Genomic DNA, 25836 nt, shown 5'->3' with positions numbered 1-25836 from the left:
TCAGGGAGATAGACAACAAAAAAGGCCACCACCACCTGTTACAGTCGTGCAGGGTACTGTATGCGGGAGGGTAGAATTTTATGCAATACAAGACAAGCAAGGCCAGCAAACACAGGGACAAGCATAGTTACACCGGGCATACATAGCAGCGTGCTTTTTCTCAAACTGGCATTAGCATTTTTAAGGGCAGCCCAAACTTCAGAAAATAACACTGGCTTAGGGAAAAGGTCTGTTTCCTGGCTTGTGGAATATCAAGTTCCAGAGCACTTGCAAAGTCTGTCAGAAATACGGGTCCAACATCCAGCTGCCCCTGCTGGACCACTAAGGGGAAATACAGGTGCAGTTGCCCTGAACTGTGACACCATGCAAGAGGTATGTCGAGCAGCGGTAGCAAGGCTGAAACTGAAAAGGCAACAATCAAACATGAGCATGTGTACTGAGAGGAAAGAGAGGGGAGGGAAAAGAATGAGCACTCTCAGCCTTCCGGCCTCCTAGCTGTTGCCTTTCTTGGGTGGAGATCTGAATCTCTCTTCCTGGTGACCAGTGTATTTCGAGGCTGAAGAGTTCCCTGCCTTCACGGTATTATTCCCAGAAAAAGATAGTCTGCCTAAGCAGGCCTATTTTGCTTCTCCCCTCAGAGATGGTACACAATGTAATGTTATGTTACCACTTGGTTCCTTCTGAGCAAGTATATTTTACTCCAAAGACATTAAAAATAATAAAAGAACCTACTTGCATCCTAATAAGTTTACCAGAGATCACTCACCTTGCACCCTCCATCTCCACAAGGGCTCTGATCCGTGTCAGTTCTTCCAATGGAATCTGTGGTGGCTTTAAGCTACTGGATAATGAACTAGGTCTAAATTGGTCTAAATGTTAGTCCACCCTTCATAGTGATGCAGAAGTACTTCTCATGTAGCAGGAACTCCAAACGGTCTATCAGGTTTCTTAGCAGAGAATATTTTTCATCCTTCCACTTTTTGTAGCTCACTCGTCCGCTTGTCACAGGTTGAGTGGTCATTTAAGGGTAGCTGGGCTCAGACACATTTGTGTTGGATTAACTACTCCCTCCTACCCCAGTTGGTCCTGATCAGCTGGGTGATTTCTTTGAAAGGACTATGAAAACTCAGTTTGAGGTAGCAAGCTAGGTTCCTCTGGGAGACACCTGAAGTAGGGGCTGGAAGATTCTAGGGAAGCAGCCTGAGACTCAGGGAAACTGAACCAGAGAGACTGAAAGGCAGCACAGAATGGCTGGGACTATGAGGGGTCTCCAGGGAAAGAGCATGGGAGGCAGTGTTCTGCCCCAGAGTGCAGGCACTTACAGCGAGTCCAGAGGTGGGCTGAAGAGGAGAATACTTTTGGGTTGTTTGGACTTTTGTTACCCTGAAAAGGGACTGAATTTTGAGAGTGACTCAGCTGGAGAGATGAGCTATATGAAGCTCTCGGGGAGAGAGAAAGAAAAATTGGGGGAGGAAGAAACTGAGGCAGGAAGCACATGCAACGCCACACTTGACCAGCTGGCAATACTATGCCTTGAGAAATCCCTCCAGTCATTAATCTGCCCATCAGTCGCCCCAGACAACAGAATAGCTCGATGACACAGGGGGATGGTTTTCTCCCAGAGGCTTGGGGAAAAAAGTGTTCTCTCTTCCACTCAGGGATCTCAAGCAAGTTCACATCTTCCAGTGCCACCACAGGCTAACCCTATCACCAGTACCATTCTGCTGTTGCTTGACACACCCAAGCCCTCAAACTGCTTTTTTAAATTAAAAGTTTAAATATAGATTTTCTCATTGCGAAGTTGGGGAGGATCCTTAGGACCAAGCAGCTTCAGGGCAGAGAAACGCAGAGATGGAGGAGAATGAATGCCCAGGAGAAAACCCTTGTCACTTTTCCCAGCCTGTGATGCAGAAAGTTAAAGAGGAAAAACTTTTATCCCCTCCAGACAGAAAAATATACTATTCTCAATGCAAGTGAGGCATTCACCTGGGAGGACAACACCAGGATCCAGAACCTTGGATGTAGAAGGAATAAATGTTGATGAAGATGCATGGGGATTTCATCAAGAGATCTGACCACCTCTTCAATCTGCAGAGAGGTGTTGGAATGGGATTGGAAGAATCAGGCTGTAGATGACAGCATGTTGGAGAGGATGGTTGTGCATTGCATCTCCCACTGCCATGCCGTAAGTGGCAGGACCACCAGCAACAGCAAGAAGAGCACCAGCAGTAGAGGGACCTGTTTGAGCACGTGCTGGGACTTATGGCCAGCAGGTTCCAGAACAACCAAAGTCTGACTGCAGCACCAGCAATTGTCCAAATCCTGTTCCCAGTTCAGGTCCAGTTCCAGCCTCCCCTCCATGCCACGATGTCCTGAAGTTGATGATCTCTAGGTGGGAGGTTACCCAGTCCATGAATGGAACTGCACATCATCATCTATACCCTAGCAAAAAAACCATCCTTCCCATCAAGCTGAAGCAGTCCCTGGTACCTTGTGTTTTTAAGTGGCTGTCATTATTCACACAGAGATTAATTAACTGGGACCCAGGCACAGGCACCGACTCCATGGGTGCTCTGGGGCTGGAGCACCCACAGGAAAAAATGGTGGGTGCTGAGCATCCACTGGCAGCCCCCCATCAGCACCTTCCCCTCCTCCCAGCACCTCCTGCCCACCGGTGGGCCCCACAGATCAGCACCTCCACCTCCCTCCCACCGCGGAGTGCATGCTGTGGATCAGCTGTTTTGCAGCATCAGGAGGCACTGGGGGGAGGAAAGAGGGCACAGTGTGCTCGGGGAAGGGAAGGGGCAAGGCAGGGGTGAAAAGAAGCAGGGTAGGGGTGGGGCCTTGGGGCAAAGGGGTGGCGTGGGATGGGACCAAGGCAAAATGGGTCAGGGGGAGTAGCACACCCCGGCAGATTAGAAACACGGCACCTATGGACCCAGGGACCTCTGAGTGCAAGCTTGCAGAGAGGTGCATAAGTGCACAAACTCTGGATCTTTCCACTGAGGAGGCAAGAAGACAGTTCGACTTGTCTCATGAACAGAAGATCCCAGTCAAGCCTGGCTGGCCGGATTTGGGGTGAGGTTTTGCTCTATAATACATGGCAGTGAATTGGTGGTTAACTTTAGGCTCTAGTATGCATGTTAAGTTTTTATTTTATATTTAGCCCTTTGTTTTCAATATTTCTGCTTGCTATAGTTTGAATCTCTGTTGTGCATTAAATAAACTTATACTTGCTTTCTCTATAAACAAAGTGACTCACACACTCCCAAACAGCAATCCCTTCCGCACAACAGTCCACATCTCCTGTCTGGGAGCATATGAGCCACTTGCACACACTAGTATGACCAGGGACAGCTGCCTGTGAGCTTGGTGCCAGCCCCAAGGGGCAGGGCTGGGGACAGTACAACCATGTCAGAGGAGCCTGGGCTGGGTGCTGGCTCCTGTGAGCAGTAGCCTGACATGCTGCTGCTTTTGCCCCATGGTTCAGCCCTGCAGATATCCATTTTGTATCCACAGATATAAATTTTGTATCCACGCAAGGCTCTACAGACAAGGCTCCCTCATGCTAAGGACAGGTGGTAGCAAGGTGCCTCACAATCCTGCATACCCCTGGGAAGCATCACAGTAATGGCAGTTGTTTAAACATTTATTAACCTATAGGATTTTTTCTTGTTTTGTGGACTGATATTATTAAGAACTCTGATTTAACAGATTAAACCTTGAAATTGAATTGTAAAATATTCAGAGAAAACATCAAAAAGCCTCAAAGTTTTGTTCACTACCCTTGCTAAAAAGCAAGAGGATATCTGCTAAAATCCAACCTTAGCTATAAATCTCTCAACCACCCATACAACAGTAAATGCTATTTTTCCAAAAAGTATTTACTGAACAGCACGAAGAAGAAACATATCATCCAGCACTGAATCAGCTCCATAGGAAATGTGTAAATAAAGATCTTTGGTGGGCAGATGTAACAACACTTAAGAAGCAGCATAAAAGATAAACACAAAAGGAGAGAACTCTTGAGGCAACATTGTGGATATATCAAAACTAAGATGATTTAAAGTATTTAAGAGTTTGTTTGTTTTTAAAGTCACAATACCTGCATCAAACACAATATCATCTTCTAAGGCCTGCACAGCAATTTCAACAGCCTTCATTGAACTTCCTCCCATTTCCAACACTGCAAAGCCACTCTTAACTGCATTTTTCACTCCCAGGATGCTTCTTTCAGCAAACTCATCTGGTATTGCCCAAGCTCCACCATGGACTACAAGAACAGGATTTGTGCCCATCTTAACCAGATCGCCAAAGATGATGTATCTGTTGAAACAAGCAGGTCCTTTTCAATTTAATGTTAATATTGCACATCAGAACAATATTCAGGAACGTTAAGAAATTAATCTTTTAGGCCTCAAATCCTACTTTCTCTGTATGTGTTGGCACATGCGTAGAGTTCCAACCTGGTGGGTCTAGTTACAGGATCAGGCCCATAGTTTCTGAATAGTTCCTTGCATTATAAGTATCAAAGATTAATGTTTATTTCCCCATCCCCCCGCTTCTTCTGTTTTCACACAATTAAATAGATTTTACAGGAAGCTCTGAGTAAGCAAACCCTTTTATTTGTGTGTATCTCCTTAGAGGATTGAGGCTGACACAATTACAGAATTATTAACATATTAAACTATCTTTCAGAGATCAAACCTCAATTGACAGGCAAATTTGGAGCAAGAGTGCCTTTGAAATTCAAATAAAAAGTTTCACATCATTTTAATGTAAAAAAAGGGTTTTTTTTTCAAATTACATAGAAAAACAAAATCTGAGACACAAAATTTCATGTGAAATATGTCACCAGGTTTCAACAAATATAATTCTAATACATTTTTTTTAAAATGCTATATTATTGGAAGCAATACCTCTAGGTAAGAATACCTAACACTTTCCATTTTAAGCTCCTATTCTCAGTGGAACTTTTCCATAATTTAACCTTTCAGACCTATAGTTTCCATCTTTGCTCTCTGCTTCATGTTGAATTCTTTTGGAAGCTTCAGTGAAGACAGTTCAGGTATTTCTAGTAAGAAGGTTAAAGGGAAATAAGTAGTTTTCCCAACATTAAGTAGTTTCCTAAACATTTATTTGAAGAGCTCTATTACCTCCAGGCTTTGGAACAGAAACATGAAATTTGGATGGGGGTATACCTGGGATCAAAGTGGTGCCATATGTTGTCCCCATGGAAATCCACACAGATTTGGCTGAGTTGTAAACCTCTAAAAATTGCTATTTCACATACACAGTCAAACTTAACTCTAGCATTTCCTAACTTTTGAGGACTGGTCCTTGCAAGCCTAACATTCTTGTAACATAATTGTCTAGCAGCCAGGTGAGGAAGGAGTGGAGACTAGCTAGCACAGCTGCTGTCTGTTAAAACTACTAGGCAACTGAAGCATTCCCAACCACATAGCAACATTAAGTAAACTAGAGAGACAGTTTGTTTTAGGAGCCTATATACCTTCATGGGATCACATGGTTGGGCCTTCACATGTGAATTGGCTGAACCCTGGTTGAATGGTCTATCACAAGAACCGGAGGTAATTGGCTCTGATGATTTATTACACTTGCTGGCACAGGGATGAGTCATCAGGCTTAGGCAGGCTCAGGGGTAATTCCATGATGACACATCAGAGTGTTTTAGAGCACTTAGAAGAGTCCAGTTTTAAATAGAAAGCTGGTCTTAACTCTAAACTGTAACAGAGCTGGCACTCCACTATAATTTAAGCCAGGGGTCTCAAACACGTGGCACACAGGCCGTATGCAGCCCAGGGAGTTATTTCCTGCAGCCCGCCATAGGTACCAACTGCACCAGCAGCCAAGCTCCCCTCCCCTCCCAAGCGCACCACGTCCCTGCTCCTTCGCCTACCTCCCAGCACTTCCCGCTGCCAAACAGCTGTTTGGCAGTGCTTTGGACTATCCAGGAGGGAGCGGGGAGGAGCGGGATGCGGCGTGCTCAGGGGAGGAGGCAGAGAAGAGGCGGGGCTGGTGCGGGGATTTCGGGAAGGGGTTGGAATAGGGGCAGGGAGGGGGTGAAGTTGGGGTGGAACTTTGGGGAAGGGGTTGGAATGGGGGCAGGGAAGGGGTGGGAAGAGGCGGGGCAGAGGCAGGGCCTCAGGGAAGGGGTGGAGTTGGGGGCAGGGCCTGCGGCAGAGGACGGGGGCTTTAACCAAACTAATTCTAAAAGTAAATGCATTTTTATCATTTGAGTGAGGTGCATTACTGAGTGTTTATATTTTATTAAAACCCCTCTTCACATTACAGATTTTAAAAAGTTAATACATTGACTTTTAATCGCATACTATATTACTCTTCACTTTTTTCATTTTTGACTATACTTTTGTATCATTGTATGAAAAGGTTTCAGTGATGTGGCCCTCGGGCCATTGTACTAGTCCTCATGTGGCCCTCATGGTGAGTTGAGTTTGAGATCCCTGATTTAAGCATTTATACTGATTTCATCATCATAACATTGGCATGTTTTCATAGACTATAATGAAGCTCAGTGATAATGGCAAATACTGCTGCTTAATTAGATGTGTTACCTAGCAGCTCTGTGTTCTTGGGGAACCAGGACACAGTACCCAGCCTGTCTGACTACTGAAAGACCTTTCCCACTCCCCAGCCTCTGCTTGAACCAAATCTGCATCAGAAAAAAGACTGACAAAAAGCAACGAAAAGGCAGTGGGAGACACACATAAAGCCCTGGGATAAGGATGACAGGATTAAGGAAACTCCCCTAGCCTCATTTGCATTGAAGATGGGACAAGGAGGCATCTCCATTAGCATATAGAATGGAGAACAGAGATTCCAAGGAAAGAACCGCATGGAATTCTGGGATCAGAAAAGCAGGGAAGCACTGCATGATGGGGATCTCTGGTCCACATGTTAATGAACCCATGCCTGCACACACCCAGCTCAGTCGTTATCAGACCAATTCTAGTAATAAATCCTTTATTGGTATCCAAAATAGTGAAGCTCCCTAATTGCATTGTGAGCTCCTTCCAAGGAACATGGCCCAAAGCAAGGAATGATCAGATCCCATGGACTAGCCTGAACAAAACAACTTTGGTATACTCCCTTGTTTACACATAAACAGATCTAGTGTTCACCCTTGCACCATTGTTGTTTCTCTACAAAAACTCCTATCCATACGCAAGTAAGTGTTCTGATGCCTGGATCCAAAATCTGCATCAGTTTCATTGGGACTTCATCTTCTCCTGACTGATCGTGCTGGGGGCTCTGCCTGACTCCAGCACTCCGGACCCTCAGCTCCATCACCACCTGGGACCCCTGATCAATTCAAGCTTCATGGAGCGGTGAGAACCCAGCTCTCTCTCTCTCTCTAGGTATAGCTTTCCTACCCTGACTTGTGTGATCAGTTATAGTTTTGTAAACCTGACTTTTATAATCAAATTTAGGTTAGATTTAATATTATAACTGTTTTGTTTGTTTGGCTCCCCTATGGTTATTACCTGGCTATAAATAACTTTCATGATTAAGCTGGTTGCTTCTCTCTCCTTAGTGGGTGGGTTTTTTTGGTTTCCCCATTCACTCTGCAGCAATGCTCCTCATACCTAAGCTAAAAGATCCCTGCAGCGCCCAAAAATCCAGTGGAGTTTACTCATAAAGTGGGCTACCACCAGAACAATTGTAACATGAAAGTGGGGATAGATGGTACTTCCATTTAAAAGGGATGGATGCTGGTAATTAAGTAGTATATTTGGTTTTGAGGATGATCAAAACTAGTAGTGCTTTGTCTTCCCTCAGAAATCCCTGGCCAATACCAGTTCACCAAAGCAAAACTGTTTTAGTGGCTCCCTTCCTGCCTTTACTGATGCTTCAGCTGTCTCCTGTCTTACAGTATGGAAGGACTCATAGCAACTTGGAGAACCTGTATTTCTTAATTGTATTTCAGCTCAATGGGGGAAAGTAAGTTTGAATTTTTTTGTCAGTGAAACACTTTTGTTTTCATTAACTCTTATACACTATTTACTTGTTGATTTTAATGGGAATTTTGCTCGAAAAACCAAGTGCCTTTCAGTGAACCAGCAAGTTTAATGTAAATTAAGTAAAAGAAATAGTTCTCATCTTAAGTACAAAATGGCATCTTTTAATGATAGTGAATTATGCTAAATCAGTTTGAAAAAAAGTGTTCTATTTCAGTGTATCCTACATTAGTTTTAAAATATGTTTACAGCTCTTTAAAACAGAGTTGCCAATAGCAAAACCTAGCTAAATTATAGTTATCACAATGTTCCATAATAATAAGAACACTTGGAGAGAAGAGGAATTTTAAAAGCACAACTAATGTTTGTGGTGGAAGTAGGACACAAGCATCACAGTACAATATTTATTTGTGGCATGAAAAATGGAATAGAGAAAGCAGTGATTACAGAGTGGCCACTGCTATTTACATAGAAGTATATGGTTACAATCACTTAATTATATTTATTTCCAAACAATTTATGGCAAATGCTTTACAACAGTGAACCTCTTTTTTCTATGCAGTACCTTTGATATGAGAGCCAGACAAAGTGAGTCAAAACTTGCTCCAAGAAAAATTTAGTTTTAATGTATTTTTAAAAGGATCTTAAATGCAGTTGATAACTATTATTACATTTGTAATTTTGTTACTAATCTGCAATCCAACTACTTGAGTGCCAACTCAAGTAGTTGAATATTTTCTTTGGTCTTTACAAGTGTTACATAATAATTTTAGTGTATGAACAAAATTAGACATCCTTCCTGGAGCCCTAATTCAGCACAGCATATAAGTGTAACCCACATAGCTCCTAGGTGTGGTGCTTTGTCCCCTCTAGTGGCACCAAGACCACTTAGAGATTAATGAGTCTGCTTTACAGCCTTAGCTAAGGGTCACGTGGCTTTTAGCTCAGGCAGTAGAGCAGGGATCGGCAACCTTTGGTCCGCGACCCGCCAGGATAAGCCCCCTGGCGGGCCGGGCCAGTTTGTTTACCTGCTGCATCCGCAGGTTCGGTTGATCGCAGCTACCACTGGCCGCGGTTCACCATTCCAGGCCAATGGGGGCTGCAGGAAGCGCTGGCCAGCACATCCCTCGGCCCCAGCGCTTCCCACATCCCCCATTGGCCTGGAGTGGCAAACCGCGGACAGTGGGAGCCGTGATCGGCTGAATCTGCGGATGCAGCAGGTAAACAAACTGGCCTGGCCCGCCAGGTGGCTTACCCTGGCAGGCTGTGTGCCAAAGGTTGCCAATCCCTGCAGTAGAGGCTCATGCATTTAGCTCCAGAGGTCCCAGGTTGGATCCCAGCTGACGACGACCAGGGTCTGTCAGTGTTACATAAGCACATGCTTAACATCAAGCATGTGAGTAGTTCAACTCATGATGAAAATTCATCATGTAATTAAATGCTTTGCTGAATCAGGGCCTTTGTTAGGATACTATGAAAAGTTTTCCTTATTTTCATTACTTCCAAGTCAAAGCATACTGAAGAAAATTATCATTCCTCTACAGAAATGCTACTTCTTATAACTAAAGCAGTTTCAATATAGCAATCTGAGTGAACAAAACCAAAGTCAGGACTTGTTTTTCCTCTTACAAAAGTTTTGCATTTAAATTGTGGAGTTTTATATTTTTAAGGCGTATGCGGGCTATATACTGCACAATAATTTAGTATCTTTATAAAATTCACAACATATGGTTAAAATGCTTTACAGAAAGAATCAAGCAACTCTGCTTCTCAGGAGCTTGCAATCTATTATGTACATAACACTAAACAGTATGTGCTATTCGCAGTATGGAAAACTAAATATGACATGGCACAGAGACATGATATTAGGCACAGAGAAGTAAGGCTTCAGGAAGTGCTAAGAGATTGCTTGTTTTTCCCATTGTACACATTATGCGTGAAATGCTGGCCCCATTGAAGTAAACTGCAAAAATCCCATTCACTTTAATGGGAAAGGATTTCATCTCTATGTTGCTGTTTGTAATTATGATGCTGTATGTTTTGGACAGGAATGTGGGTTATTGTGGGAGAGGCTGAGGAAATAAGAAAAAAAATAAGCTTGTGTAGCATACAGGATTAGGGACATTATTCCACGAAGGGTATAGCTACACTGCAATTAAAAATGCGCTGCTGGCCCATGCCAGCCGACTCGGGCGCCCAGGGATCCTGATAAGGGGTTTAATTGCAGTGTAGGCATTCAGGTTTTGAACTGCAGCCCAAGCTCTGGGACCCTCGCACTTCACAGAGGCAAGCCTGAACGTATAAACCACAATTAATCAGTCTCTTAGCCCAAACCCTGGGAGCCTGAATCAACTGGCAGAGGCCAGTTCAGCATTTTAATTGCAGTATAGACATACCCTTGGAAGCGTGGAAGGAAGAGCAGGATGGGCAAGAAGGGAATGTAGTTAGCAGGGGTGCATGGCTCAAGCAGGAAAGTGCTAGAAGACTCATGACAGTATGTAGGTAGGGGCACAGATGTGTAATCGCAGAGCTATGTGCTTCTCCATTAGTTTAATACTGACTCCTGCTTTGAAAAATTGTAACCGTTTCCCTTTTGTTGTCTCCTATGGGTTACCAACTCTTGAAGGCTGGCACTGCAATTTAAGTGATCCAATCTAGGTCTACTAGAAGCATTCTTATTAGGGCTTCCGCTCACAACCCAACTTTGGAGGCAAACCCCCATTTCCTTAAAGAGAAAAGTGAAAATTCCTAAACAATGCAAATTTCAGAATCCTACTTTCTTGGGTCTAATCCCAGGTCATAAATTCCAGAGGGCAGGTTGCATTCTGAGTTGTACTCCTGGAGAGAACACAATTTTGATTTGATAGTCTGAATGAAGGATTGTACATTCAATGGTGAATACCTGAATATGTAATTATTAGAATGTACATTTATACAGAATTTTGTGCACTATATAATTCAAAGCATGTGACAACTGACAAAGCAGTGGTCATAACAGTATGTTTACTAGAATGCTGGTCCTTTTCTGATGTGTTTTATCCCTTATCATACTTTTATGATGGATCAGAAGGGGCCCATTAGGTGTCGTGATTTTCCTACTGGGTCCCAGCCAAATGTTTCAAAGTTTGCATAATCTGTGAGGTTAAATGCACCAGAAAATCCAAAACACCAGACCAAATGAAATTTATATTACATAAACAGTCTTCCTATATATTCAAATTACATACAAAAACTATGTTAAAAGAACATTAAGGTTACAAAGTCAAGCATTCAAAAGTTAGGAAATGCTAGGGTTAAGGCAATCTTAATTTTCCCCTCCTTTCTGTAAATGTATCATGATAAAGCCTTTATTACATGATCACATACTATTTTTTCCATAGGACTTCATTCAACATACAGGACACATAATGGTCTGGGAATAAATTAAAGTGGTGTTGTTTCAACCTGAACCGTTGAAGTTTGGCAGAAATATAAGAGATTGAAAACAGACGTTTATAATGTGAAGTACTGGAAAATCTTAAATGTAGGTAGCACTACCAGTTCTACCTAGAATAAACTCTCAGGAGTTGCATAGGCAGAAATTGGAAAGGCAGACAAATCAGTTTGTAAAGTGTCTTTTTCATTTTGCAGACCTTTCCCCATCTCCATCTCTTTCCCCTTCCCTTGCACCACCTTGCTGTCCCTCTCCATGTCACTCTCCCCATTTATCTGCATATCACTAACCCTGCACTTGGTTTGTTTAACATCCCATTCACCCGCTCTGTAATTTTCAAGCACAAAACTTATTCCTTAACCATTTCTCCTCAGATATGGGAAAGCAATTATTTAACTGAACACTAGATAGGTTTCACTAGGAAGACATAAGTTCAGACCTTTATGTATAAAATGCTTCAAAGCAACCAAAAGTTCTGAACAGTTTAAAATAAAGTGAATTTGCTATGCTGTCCTAGAAGTCCATGGATTCTAGCTGAATGTTAAAAGGACAGCATAGAATGAGATATAATCTGTTCAAAAATATAAGTTAAAAGTTTCTGCACGTTGTAATACTGGGGTCTACCCCCTTTAAGGAGCACCCAACCCTGTTTTGGAGAGGAGCCCAGCAGGCAGGTGCTGGGAATCATCTAACCTAGCTAGGCAAAATCAGGTGATGATATCAATTAGGGGTTAGAGGAGAACATTCCCCTTGAAATACAACAGAGCACTATGAAGTGGATCCACCTAGGGTGAGTAGAGATTCTGACTGGGAAGCTACAGAAGGCTGAGGGGCACAATCTAGTTTGAGAATGAGATTGTTATTTTATATTGTCTCTCTACCGTTTCTTTCTGGGATAATAAACAGAGCCCTGGAACCGGGGCTATGAACAGATTTGGGTATGGCTAATTATGTAGAGTCCACCCTTCTACCCAGGTGTTACACTTGTTATCAATCACCTGCCAATACTTGTGAGTTTACAATTACAATTTCCTGGTTTTAAAATGTTTGGTCTCACATTGCTGTTTGAAAACCACAAACCAATGGGGAAAGTGGACTAAACCCCAATCCTGCAGCTTATAACAGTAATAATTACTTCAACTACAGTAAGTGAAGGTGCCTGCCCATGTAGATCAGCTGCAAACTGAATGTGTGGAGGAAGGAGTACAAGCTAAGTGGACACAAAGCACAGTCAAATTCCCAAAGAAATGGAGGAGGAAAACAGAAGAAAGTGGGTTTTTTTTCCTGACCTTGCTTTTCGTTATAGTAATAGTTGGTGTTATTTATACTGACAGTAGATAAACTATTTCTGATTTTTTTTAAAGTTAAATATGTTCTCAACTGATGATGGCAGCAGGTGCACAGCTAGTAGTGAAGGGATTCTTATAACTGCAGTTGGTATGTTAAAGCTTTAAATTGCCCCTAAATATTTGGCTCATAGTTTCAAAGAGTTTACAGCACTCTACATGTTACTTGCCTTTTGAAAATACTTCTCAGCTTAAATTACTTTTCTTTATTTTGCAGTTGAGCAAGGTTTCCATCTATAGGCCTTTGAACTGATGGAAAATTAACAAGGCATAATAGAATTTGTGTGTGGCTGGCTATTACAGTTCTTCCACTGTCTTCCCACTAACTTGCAAAAATGCATTATTCTAATCTATCCTATTCTTCTGTATACTCCTATAGGGGAGAGAAGGGGAGAGAGAGCCTGGAGCACTGGGCCTGGTATAAGATCTGAGGCCTGAACCATATTAAAGCCATGCATTAAAGCAGATGTTTACAAGTTTTACTGACTGATACATGAACTTGGCAAGGGTACTGCTAGTGTTGCTAGAACATAGGCACTCCTAAGAAGTAACAGATACTGGGTATGCGTGTGAACACACTTGAAAAGATTAACAAAGGTACATCCTGACCTAACACCAGATAAGACGGTTTGACTGAAGTGATGAATAGGGATGTTTTGCCTGAGACACCTGGAGCAAGATACAAGGGGAGGTAACAAGCAGATGTCATGAAATACAAAAGGTGGTATGTAAGTTGTTTGTCTCAGTCTATAAATATTGGGGTACCTCATGACTGAGCCACTCCTTGCCATTAGATACTTGTGTATTAGCCTACTTGTAACCACAGATCCAAGGAATTGGGACTGTGCCTTGAGGGCAATAAACCTGGCCAAGAGCATTTGTCACTGAACAGTGCCGTGGTCTTTCTTTCTGGGTAGTACTTATGACACTCTGTCCCAAAGAGACATTCTGCACCCTATATTCACCATGGTGATATTGATATGTTTTGTACAACATATGCCTTGTGAGGTATCATTCTAAAAGTTTTTGTATGTTGAACATTAATATCCTGTTAAATTGTATGTGCTCTCATTGTATAGGAAGTTATAAATTTTTGCTATGTATGTGCTACTGAAACGTGTGAGGACGGGAACACGCACAAGCAGCCTTTCAGGTACAACAATAAAATGGCCAAACAATGTTGATGGCCTGTTGAGGAGATACACACCCTCACAAGGATTACCCCAGGAACTGGGGACAACAGAAACCTCTCAGAGATAGCACTACACAATGGGAACTGTTTGACTTGGGTCACAGCAAAAGATCTTTCCAGCATGTTGGAACAAGATATAAAAGGGGGAAGTGACATCATGACAGGGCCTCACTCCCCTACAACACAACATCTTAGGAACAAAGGCTGAACTGGGGAGGGTCCCAGGCAGGAAAGAAGGAAGCCCTGCCCATGTATGGATGCTTGATGGACTGTTTGTTCTATCTAACAGGGTGAAACACTGCTTGATTCAAATCCTATCTAGTTTATAAGACTTAGATTGGAATTTTGTTTATTTCTTAGGTAGCCATCTTTGATTGCTATCACTTATAATCACTATTACTTGTAATAACTTAAAATCTATCTTTCCATATTTAATAAACTTGTTTTATATTTATACCTAAAATAGTATGGTTTGCTTGAAGTGTGTGAGGAATCTGCTCAGGCACAGGGGTTGGGGCATTGTCCTCTCCACATAGAGGGAAGGGTGGACTGGGTAATACATTTATACTGCTCAGGATTTTGACCAGGGCAAGATGGTACAGCTCTGGGGTCCTAGGCTGTGGAACTGGGGAGAAGCCTTCATGTAACCGCAGCTGAGTGTGCACTTTGTCTTGTTTTGGTAGATTGTTTTTTTTTAAATATCTGTTGTGTGTGTGTGTGTGTGTGTGAAGGTAAGGTCAAAGAACTGTGCCTCGAACTTGAGTTGGAACGAGTAGCACTCGGGTTTGTGATGACCATTAGTTCCACAGTCTGGGACCACCCCTGGATAAAGTTTTATCTCCTGCACAGCAGAGCTTTACTCTTATTGTCCAGAGTTCCCTTGAGCCAGTGGAGGGGGGGAAGAGCAGAGGAGCCATCCAGGTCCCTCGCCCTGGAGGAGAGGGGAAGTAGAAAGAGCCCAGGAGATCAGGGAAGCTCTGTTTTTCTCCTCCTTTCCTGTGAACAACAGAACAATTCCTCTACTTTCTCAGAGTGTAGAGATGGATGGCAGGAGAGAGATCACTTGATCATTACCTGTTAGGTTCACTCCCTCTGGGGCACCTGGCATTGGTCACTGTTGGCAGACAGGATACTGGGCTGGATGGACCTTTGATCTGACCCAGTATGACCATTCTTAGGCTTCTCCTAGCCTTCCCCGCAATACCAGGTCCAAGAAAGGGGAGAGTGAAACCTGTTGCAATACCCTCCCCCTAGGCCTGGGAGAGGTAGACGTAGAATGTTAGGAGCTGTAAAAGGAACAGAGGTTAAGGGAAAGGGCAGGGAGGGGGACAGAGTTGACAAGGGGGGCTGGCAGAGCAGAAGTGACCTTGGGGCAGGGGGCGGGTGATAGACCCTCCACTCTTTTCACACGCCTTTAAGTATGGTTTCTTACACTCACTTTTCATGCCTGGTCTTAAACTGCACTGTAAGGTTTTCAGGAAAAACTACATTTATGTCTGTACAGCATGCAGTATAAGAGGGCACCGTCCTAATTATGACATCAATAATTTCGGCTCAATACACTTATGAACCGTAGGTGCTGACTCTGTGGGTGCTCCAGGCCTGGAGCACCCATGGGCTGGAGCTCCGGAGCTGGAGCACCTGAGGGGAAAAATTGGTGGGTGCTCTGCACCCACTGGCAAATCCCCGCCCCAGCTCACCTGCGCCTCTGTTCCACCTCTGCCTCCTCCCCGAGTGTGCCACGTGCCTGCTTTTTCCCCCTCCCTCCCAGCGTTTGCCAGCGCGAAACAAGCGCTGGGAGGGAATGGGGAAAAGGGGGAACGCGGCGCACTCAGGGGAGGAGGTGGGGCTGGGGCGGGGATTTGGGGAGGGGTCCAATAGGGACAGGGAGAAGGCGGAGTTGGGGCTGGGACTCTGGGGGAAGAGGTTGGAATGGGGGCGGGGCGCGAGCACCCACGGGCGCCATGAGAAGTTGGCGCCTGTGTTATGAACAATCTGTTACCTACAACATCATGTGGTAATGAACACTTACTTTGCAGAGATTGACCTGACTTGAATTACCTGAAGTCCTATACAGCATAGTGGGAGGGGAGGAGGAAATACAAGGGAAAGGCCCAGGTTAGTTAACTCAGTTAATACTGCAGATGAGGGCTACCTCATAACACCCTTCCAAAAGCTGATCCCAGGTAGGTCTGAGGAGAGCTGCCCTCTGTGACTTACCTGGGGGTAGGAACCAGAGCCCTCAAGCAGCAGGTGGGGCAGTTGTTGCGTAGCACTGCTTCAGCAGAGGCCCAAGAAAAGTCCGACTGCTTGCTGGCTCTGCTCAAGGGCACAGAATTAAGGGTGACTGAGTGGAGAAGCTCAGTTATAAGCAGTTCCGCAGCTGCAGCAAAGAAGCAGTGGGCAGTGAGCCAACCAAAGCCGGGAAAGGCTGCTATGGATCTGGGAAAGAGGCTCAGAAAAGGAGTGGTGTATGTGAAAGGGAGGGGTGAGCAGCACTGCACAATAGGCAGCTACAGCCCTCAGCCACAGCTCAGAACAGCTTCCTCCTGCCAATTTCCAGGCCAAGACAGTCCTGTGTGAGCCACTCCTCCAGACCAGCCTTAAAGAGACAGAAGCACACACAAGACTGCTACCACCAGGGATACTAGAAATCCACCTCACGTGAGGCTGGCATGGCAGAACACATATTGTATAGCTCACAAAAAGAATACAGGCCCTGAACTATTCTCTCAGGAGAGTGCTCTACATAGAATAGCACTGCTAAAAGGGCACAGGACCCCGCTCAGGCAAGAAGGAGTCCCTAGTAGAAGAGAAAGCTAACATTATTTCCTCCATGTCTATTTGTTTTCTTTTTCTTTAAATATAATCACCAAATAACTTTGATATACAAGCTAGAGGAACAGGAGTGAGCTAACGTTATGGAAGAGACACATTCCCGATTATATAATACAAAATAGCAATACTCTTAAAAAGCACACTTACCTTCAAGTCACACAAACAGCTCTGCCTCATACAGTCCTTAGAAGACTCCTGAACACAATAAATGTGAGTAAAACGCAGCACAGATAAGTATTAATCCTAGACTTCCAAATCCAAAACTGAATGCCAGCCTTTGTCTGTGTATTTCCTAACTATTATCAAAGCCTGGTAAATGTATAACTAAAACTCAGACAGTTAAAATGAAGTTTTCTGAGCTGTTCACCTCCCAAGTCAAGAGTCCTCAAAGAACTATTATGACATTAATTATTAACATTGCTTATTTACAAAATGCTGCAAACTGCCTACTTGCAGGAATAGCAAATCTCTGCAGACCTTTAGAATGCCAGAATTCCTATAAATAAATGAAAATAGCCGTGCTATTTACTCTTAGTATTTTCAGGATAAGTTTAATTGCCCAGAGTTCTAAATTGGAGGAGAAAAGCAGGAGCCTCATCTACCTCCCCTAACTTGCTCCTGCCCGTTCCTTTACACTTTCATTGCTACATCCACCATAAGGTTGCCAGTTTTGGTTGGGTATATTCCTGAATGTTTGGTCACATGACATAATCTTTCATTAAAGATTAATCTTTAATTCTTGGAGGTTCCAAGAAAATCTTGGTGGGTTGGGAACCCTAATCCCCCAACAACCTCAAAATCCTCATGTGCTTCTTACGGCAGGCTCTACTCCTCTGCACTGCTGGTTCTTCACAGCTGATGTAGCGTGGATTGATTTAAATCAAAATTGCAATGATCTTGGGGTACATTAAATAACAAACCAGTGAATGGGAAAGGAATAAAATTTTAATAAAACAAGCTGGAGAGCATCTCTGGTGAACTGCTGCACAAAGCCCTGCGATGTTCCCAACCCTCCCCTCCAGGGCACATCTACAAATTCCCATGTTGATAATACTGTCCCTTATAAGGGAGTATCTATAAATTATAATCTTCTACAAACATATTTCTACATCTTCCGTCTTAAAGAAAAACAAATTAACTCTTGTGTGTACGTGTGTGTATAATATATATATATATAACAGCTAACAACTATCTAATGACACATGCATTAAATTTTCAGCCCATGTTGTACAATGTGCCAATTACCTAGAGAAGAGATGAAAAGGAGTACTTGTGGCACCTTAGAGACATGCCACAAGTACTCCTTTTCCTTTTGCGGATACAGACTAACACGGCTGCTGCTCTGAAACTAGAGAAGAGAGGTTACCAGCACATCACTCTTAAGTGAGTCTTTGCCACTCACTTTTCTCAAACACCCTTTCTTCAGGCAGGTTAGCAAGTCTCTATGAGTCTTTCAGGAGGTTCAGTCTGATACTGTTCTTCTCAGTATCAGCCTTTCATTAGAGTCTGAGTTGTTCTCTTGTTCCTTGACAGTTTCTCCTTTGTGGGTTGATGATAAAGGATCAGTCAAATGGGAAATACCAAAGTCCACATTTACTGTCAACGTATTAGAACTTTCTGCGATTACTCTTAGATCCAGACAGATTCTGCCATAATCAAAGGGACTATATAACACCTTGGATGCAGCTGTTCTTTAATGGTACCCCTTTGGCCCCCAGTATTAGAGGTGTGATTCCTCAGGCACACTCTATCACAGGGGTCGGCAACCTTTGGCACACGTTCCAAAGGCGGCACGCAAGCCGATTTTTACTGGCATACTGTTGCCTGCCGGGGTACCGGCCACTACCCCTGCTCAGCCCACTGCTGGCCTGGGTGGACAGAACCCCAGGCCAGCAGTGGGCTGAGCGGGGCCAGCGGCCAGGACCCTGGCTGTCAGGAGCCAGCAGACGGAACCCCAGACTGGTGGCAGGCTGAGCTGCTCGGGCCTCTGCCAGTCTGGGGTTCTGCCCGCCAGTGTAGTGTATTAAATTTCTCCCCATAGGAAAGTGCTATTTGCGTAGCACCAGGATCGGCAGCTGTAAGTAGTACACCATAAGTAGCACATTCCTACAGGGAGAAATTTAATACACTACACTGGTGTAGGGAAGGCTGTGGCTCCCCAAACAGCCGGCCCACTTCCCGCCCCCTTACTGCCCCCCTCATAACCCCTGACCCATCCAACCCCCCACTCCTTGTCCCCTGACCACCCCCTCCCAGGACCCCCTGCCCCCTGATTGCCCCCTCAGAACCCTCCACCCATCCAACCTCTCCCCTCCCCGGCTCCTTGTCTCCTGACCACCCCCTCCCGGCAGGGGTGGCTCTACCAATTTTGCCACCCCAAGCAGTCGCTGCCGAATTGCTGCCGCCGCGGCAGAGCTACCACTGAATTGCCACCACCCCCAGAAGAGCAGCGGAGCTGCCGCCAAATTGCCGCCACAGAACATGGATTGCCTCCCCATTCTCATTGCCGCCCCAAGCACCTGCTTGGAAAGCTGGTGCCTGGAGCCGGCCCTGCCTCCCGGGATCCCACCGCCCCATCCAAGCCTCCCTGCTCCCTGTCCCCTAACTGCCCCGAGCCCTATCCATGCCCCCGACCCCTGACAGGCCCCCCCCAGGACTTCCATGCCTATCCAAACACCCCTGTTCCCCGTCCCCTTACCATGCCACTCAGAGCATCAGGACTGGCAGATGTAAATAGTACATGGTAAGTAGCACTTTCCTATGGGGAGCAAGTTAATACACTACATCCAGCCCCGCTCAGCTCGCTGATGGTCTGGAGTTCTCAAAATATGTTCTTTCACTCCTTATCAAAAATTATACTACAATTAGCTTAAAAACTTGAAAACTTAAAAACTTTAAAATGTTGTATATTACAATAATCGTTAAAAATGTATAATGCTAATAAATACATAGGTTTGATTAAACAAAGTAGTTGTACTTATGTGCCTGTGCTTAATTTGTGTTTTCGATGATTTACTTTCTAAAATAATCTTGCATGTCTCGCACCACCAGAAAGGGCATCTCACACCCCCATGGGGTGCATGCACCCCAGTTTAAGAACCACTGCACTAAACTGATAAGATCTGCATTTTAATTTAATTTTAAATGAAGCTTCTTAAACATTTTAAAACCTTGTTTACTTTACATACAACAATAGTTTAGTTACATAATATAGATTTATAGAGAGAGACCGTCTAAAAAGGTTAAAATGTATTACTGGCACACAAAACCTTAAATTAGAGTGAATAAATGAAGACTCGGCACACCACTTCTGAAAGGTTGCCGACCCCTGGTCTATCACCTGGGTTAAGAGATGGAAGATCATGGGGACTTTTGTCAAAATAATATTTCTGCTTCCACTTCTGATTTTCTTTCATCGTCCATATGGTTTCATTGTTAGGAGATTTCAGCAGGTTATCAGTAATTAGTAAATTAGATTGGGTCCTTCTTCCCATTACCAGCTGAGCTGCAGAAAAGCCATTCTTCAGAGATATACTTTGGTAAACCAATAAAGGTTTATACAAATCACCCCCATTGACAAAAATCTTTTTCATAAGGTTCTTTCCTGCCCATATAGACCTTTCCACAAATCCATTTGATTGGACTTGATGTTTTGTGACGAAAATCCCAATCTATGGCAAATTGCCAAAAATCTGCACTGAAAAATCGCAGTCCATTATCGCTAAAGACTTCATCTGGAATTCCATGATTGGAGAAGATTTCCTTCATGCCAGCTATCACTGACTTCCTATTAGTACTGTTCAGTGTGCAAATTTCTGGATACAGAGAATAGCAGTCTGTGACTATTAAATAATCCTTTGATTGCCAGATAAATGTCAGTGCCTACCTTCTCATAAGGCCTTTGTGGAACTGGATGAGGTCTCAGTGGCTCTGCCTGTTGGCATGGCTTGTATTTCAAGCATAAAAACCAGTTTTTATCCACAGCCAATGAGCACCTCTCGTGCTCATTGTTTGCACTTGTCAATTCCTAAATGACCCTCATGGATCTTATGTAGCATTTCTTTTTGGAGGCTCATTGGAATTACAACCTTACTCGAAAATCACCTCATCTATCACAGTAAGTTCATGTCTGCAGTTCCAATAGCTCTTATACTTGGATAGCAACTGCTTATTTCTTCAGGCCACCCTTTAATTACCACTTCTTTAAGGATTTCCAATGATTCATCTTTCTCCATTTCCTCTCTTATTTGTTGCAGTTTCCTGTTAGCTATGGGAATTGACTTTGCAATCAGATCTACATAGGCTTGCATCCCTGTCTCTGGAGTCTTCTCTGGTTTCATGGAAGCCACTGCTCTGGAAAGCGCATCAGCAGTGAACATGAATTTACCGGGTATGTAGGTCACAAACAATCATACTTTTGCAGCTTTATCATCATTTTGTGAATCCTTAAGTTACAGTCATTTAGCGGTTTGCTAAATAACGCTATCAGGGGCTTGTGGTCCATTTCAACTTCCACTATCTGTCCACAAATATACTGATTGAATCTCTCACAAGCAAGTAATATTCCTAAAAGCATCTTCTGAGGCTGTGCGTATCTGGTTTCTGCCTCAGTCATTGATTTGGATTCATATGCCAGTGGTTGCCAACAATCCTCTGTAAAATCACTGCACCTAGCCCAGATTGTGAAACATCTGCTGAAACTTTAACAGGCCTTTTTGGTACATAGAACTTTAACACTAGTTCTTGCATCAGTTGTTGTTTTAAACCTTCTCATGATTCCTCCTGTTCTCTACCCCAATACCATTCATTTTTATTCTCTAGGAGTTCTGAAAAATGCTGTTTTGGTAGATAGATAGAATAGTATGAATTTTCCAAGATAATTAACCATTCCCAGGAACTATTGAACATCCTTCTTTGATGGTGATGTGGCATCATTTCAGATCTTCCTCTTATCAGGTTTTACACTTTCACTGGAAATAATGTCCCCAACAAAAGTCAGTTTTATAACCCCCAAAACACAGTTCTCCCTATTTACTTTGAAGTTTGCTGCTCTAGTTGCACCCAGGACTCCCTGAAGTCTACAGTCATTCTCCTCTTTCACTGAGCCCCAGATGATGGGGTGATCCACTGAGTGTCAAAACCATTAATATGTTCATAGATAATAGGTATAGTTTTGTGATACACTTCTTGTGATGAGCCTATGATAAAGGGTAAACGTAAGAAAGTGTATCTTCCAGATAGGGTATTAAATTTGCACAGCTATCTTCATTTAATTTTAGTTGTCAAAACCTCAAGGATGCATCCAATTTACTGAAATCTTAAGCAGTTGCAAACTGAGCCATAATCCCTTCTCTGGTTGATAGTTTGAAATGTCCTTTTTTTTACAGCCTTGTTGAGGTCTCTGGGATCTAAATATATGCATATCTGGCCATTACTTTTCTCCACAATGATGGGGGAGCTCACCCATTCTGTTGGCTCCTGATTTTTTTGTATTTGCATTGCTTCCATCCTTGCAAGCTCACTCTTGAGTTTATCACTGAGTGCAAATGGCACCTTTCTACATGGATGGATAACTGGAGGGACCTGCTTGTTTATCCAGATTGTATATTCACCTTGCAAGCAACCCAACACTTGAAATAGGTCATGATGTTCCAGAAAGAGTGCCTCATAGTCAGGTTCAGTATGATCTTGTAGTGAGAGAGCGCATTTTATCAGATTGAGTTTCTCACATGCAGCCAGGCCCAAAATTGGTGTCACCTCCTTTGGCACTACAGTGAACAGGAGCCTGTACATGGTGTTTTTATGGTTGATGCTAGCAATGCACCTCCCCTTCACTGGTATATTTATCCCAGAATAACCAGTTACTTTCATTTTTGATGGTCCCATTTTTGGTCATATTTTCAATCTCTCATAATCTTGTTCAGACAGAATATTAACCTGATATCCTGTGTCCACTTTCAGTGAAATAATTGTTCCATTCATTGTCATAGGCAGGATACAGTCCTTGTCACCAAGCTTGCTGGATTCCAGTACATCTATGAAAACTCCTCAACCACATTGTCTTTAAGTGAATACACTTGACTTCTCTGCACTTGGGAACTGAAGCATTTTACAAAATGTTTATTTTTCCCACATTGATAACAGAGTTTCGCAAAGTCATCACACTGTTTGAGGCCAGGCTGTAATCCACACCTTCCATATGACTGTCTGTACCCAGTCTTTCTTCAAATAGAGGTTTTCATAGTGAGTGGTTCCACTCTTCAATTTGACTTATTCTGGCTATATTCTTTTGCATTTAGTAAATGGATAACACCATCTGGTGGATTCAGCTCTTTGGCTTGTGCTTTCACAGTTTCTGCTGCCCTGCATATTTGGAGAGCTTTTTCTAAATTTAAGTCTCCTTCATAGAATATTAGGGTTGGAAGAGACCTCAGGATGTCATCTAGTCCAATCCCCTGCTCAAAGCAGGACCAACACTAGCTAAATCATCCCAGCCAGGGCTTTGTCAAGCCGGACTTTAAAAACCTCTTAAGGATGGAGATTTCACCACCTCCCTAAGTAACTCATTCCAGTGCTTCACCACCCTCCTAATGAAATAGTGTTTCCTAATATCCAACCCAGATCTCCCACACTGCAACTTGAGACCATTGCTTCTTGTTCTGTCATCTGCCACCACTGAGAACAGCCTAGCTCCATCCTCTTTGGAACCCCCCTTCAGGTTGTTGAAGGCTGCTATCAAATCCCCCCTCACTCTTCTCTTCTGCAGACTAAATAACCCCAGTTCACTCAGCCTTTCCTCATAAACCATGTGCCCAGCCCCTAATCATTTCTGTTGTCCTCCGCTGGACTCTCTCAAATTTGTCCACATCCCTTCTGTAGCGGGGGGTGGGGGGGGAAGAGGGAGACACCCAAAACTGGACACAATACTCCAGGCATGGTCTCTCTAGTGACAAATAGAGGTGAATAATCACTTCCCTTTATCTGCTGGCAATGCTCCTACTAATACAGCCCAATATGCCATTGGCCTTCTAGGCAACAAGGGCACACTGCTGACTCAAATCCAGCTTCTCCTCCACTGTAATCCCCAGGTCCTTTTATGCAGAACTGCTGCTTAGCCAGTAGGTCCCCAGCCTGTAGCGGTGCATGGGATTCTTCCTTCCTAAGTGCAGGACTCTGCACTTGTCCTTGTTGAACCACATCCGATTTTTTTGGCCCAATCCTCCAATTTGTCTAGGTCACTCTGGACCCTATCTCTACCCTCCTGCATATCTACCTCTCCCCCCAGTTTAGTGTCATCTGTGAACTTGCTGAGGGTGCAATTCATCCCATCATCCAGATCATTAATGAAGATATTGAACAAAACAGGCCCCAGAACAGACCCCTGGAGCACTCCACTTGATACTGGCTGCCAACTAGACATGGAGCCATTGATCACTACCCGTTGAGCCCAACAATCTAGCCAGCTTTCTATCCACCTTATAGTCCATTCATCCAGCCCATACGTCTTTAACTTGCTGGCAAGAATACTATGGGAGTCCGTATCAAAAGCTTTCCAAAAGTCAAGATATATCACATCCACTGCTGTCCCCATATCCACAGAGCCAGTTATCTCATCATAGAAGCAATCAGGTTGGTCAGGCATGACTTGCCCTTGGTGAATCCATGTTGACTGTTCCTGATCACCTTCCTCTACTCCAAGTGCTTTAAATTGGATTCCTTGAGGACCTGCTCCACGATTTTGCCGGGGACTGAAGTGAGGCTGACTGGTCTGTAGTTCCCCAGGTTCTCTTTCTTCCCTTTTTTAAATATGGGCACTATATTAGCCTTTTTCTAATCGTCCGGGACCTTTCCCGGTCACCACGAATTTTCAAAGATAATGGGCAATGGCTACGCAATCACATCAGCCAACTCCCTCAGCATCCTTTGATGCATTAGATCTGAACGCATGGACTTGGGCATGTCAAGCTTTTCTAAATAGTTCTTAACCTGTTCTTTCACCACTGAGGGCTTCTCACTTCTTCCCCATACTGTGTTGCCCAGTGCAGCAGTCTGGGAGCTGACCTTTTGTGAAGATCAAGACAAAAAAAGCATTGAGTACTTCAGCTTTTTCCACATCATCTGTCACTAGGTTGCCTCTCCCATTCAGTAGGGGTCCCACACTTTCCCTGACCTTCTTCTTGTTGCTAACATACCTGTAGAAACCCTTCTTGTTACCCTTCATCTCCCTTGCTAGCTGCAACTCTAATCATTCCTTGGCCTTCCTGAATACAGCCCTGCATGCTCTAGCAATATTTTCATACTCCTCCCTAGTCATCTATCCAAATTTCCACTTCTTATAAGCTTCCTTTTTGAGTTTAAGCTCACGCAAGATTTCACTGTTAAGCCAAGCTGGTCGCCTTCATGGAGCAATCTCTCTCTTAACACATTGTCTTTAATATCACAAACCAGATACTGTCAGCTCACCAAAGTCACAGGTTTTATTGAGTTCCCTTAATTCTGTGACATATTGCTTTACGGTGTCATCAGTTTTTTTCATGCATGTAAAAATTTGTCTTTCAAACATTTCATTCCTTTTTCGCATGCAATGTACCTCAAATTTAGTCCGTATTTTACTTAACTTCATGCTTTCACCTTCTTCAAACTTAAAGGTACTATAAATATCCAGTGCTTCCTCCCCAACAAGATGCAAAAAGACTGATGATTTCATTTTTCTCCTCTGCATTTGGCTGCCAAATTCAATTCAAATCTCTATCAAATTTTTTTCGAGTTGTCTGCAACATTGTCTGACAAATGCGGACTGAATGGAGGTTGCAACATATCCATTTTGGGCTTATTTTCTCCCTTCTTAAGCTAATCAAGCTAATATGTGCTCACCAAATACATGCAAAAGCCTCTGTGCCTGATGCTCCACATGCTTGCCCAGTGCCTCCCTCTATCTCTGCTTTCAGTTGCAAACATAGGAGTTAACTTCAAAATGTACTGCATCAAGTGTTAAGATGTGGAGTAAGTTTCTGAAACTTTCCTAAT

The 25836-nt window shown here is 43.6% G+C and overlaps 1 protein-coding gene across 4 annotated transcripts in view; it reads right to left on the bottom strand.

Annotated features, from left to right (window-relative positions):
• The window catches only part of LOC102941036 (isoaspartyl peptidase/L-asparaginase), a 232952-nt gene extending 215827 nt beyond the window's left edge, over positions 1–17125 (bottom strand). Inside the window, exons 1-3 of one of the 4 annotated variants that reach the window (XM_043542437.1) lie at positions 16957–17121; positions 16192–16290; positions 4106–4326 (exon numbers count right to left, since the gene is read on the bottom strand). In XM_043542437.1, the coding sequence (XP_043398372.1) occupies positions 4106–4298 (193 nt within the window). In that variant the 5' untranslated portion in view covers positions 4299–4326; positions 16192–16290; positions 16957–17121. Of the gene's footprint in view, positions 1–4105; positions 4327–16191; positions 16291–16956 lie in introns of all 4 variants that reach the window. The other 3 variants (XM_043542439.1, XM_043542438.1, XM_037894266.2) reach the window with 3 other exon arrangements.
• Positions 17126–25836: the final 8711 nt, after the last annotated feature.

The sequence above is a fragment of the Chelonia mydas genome, chromosome 3 (genome assembly GCF_015237465.2).
Source record: "Chelonia mydas isolate rCheMyd1 chromosome 3, rCheMyd1.pri.v2, whole genome shotgun sequence".
In the NCBI taxonomy this organism is placed as follows: domain Eukaryota; kingdom Metazoa; phylum Chordata; order Testudines; family Cheloniidae; genus Chelonia; species Chelonia mydas.
The sequence above is the reverse complement of the archived record's forward strand: the minus strand, read 5'-3'. Positions and strand labels throughout refer to the sequence as shown.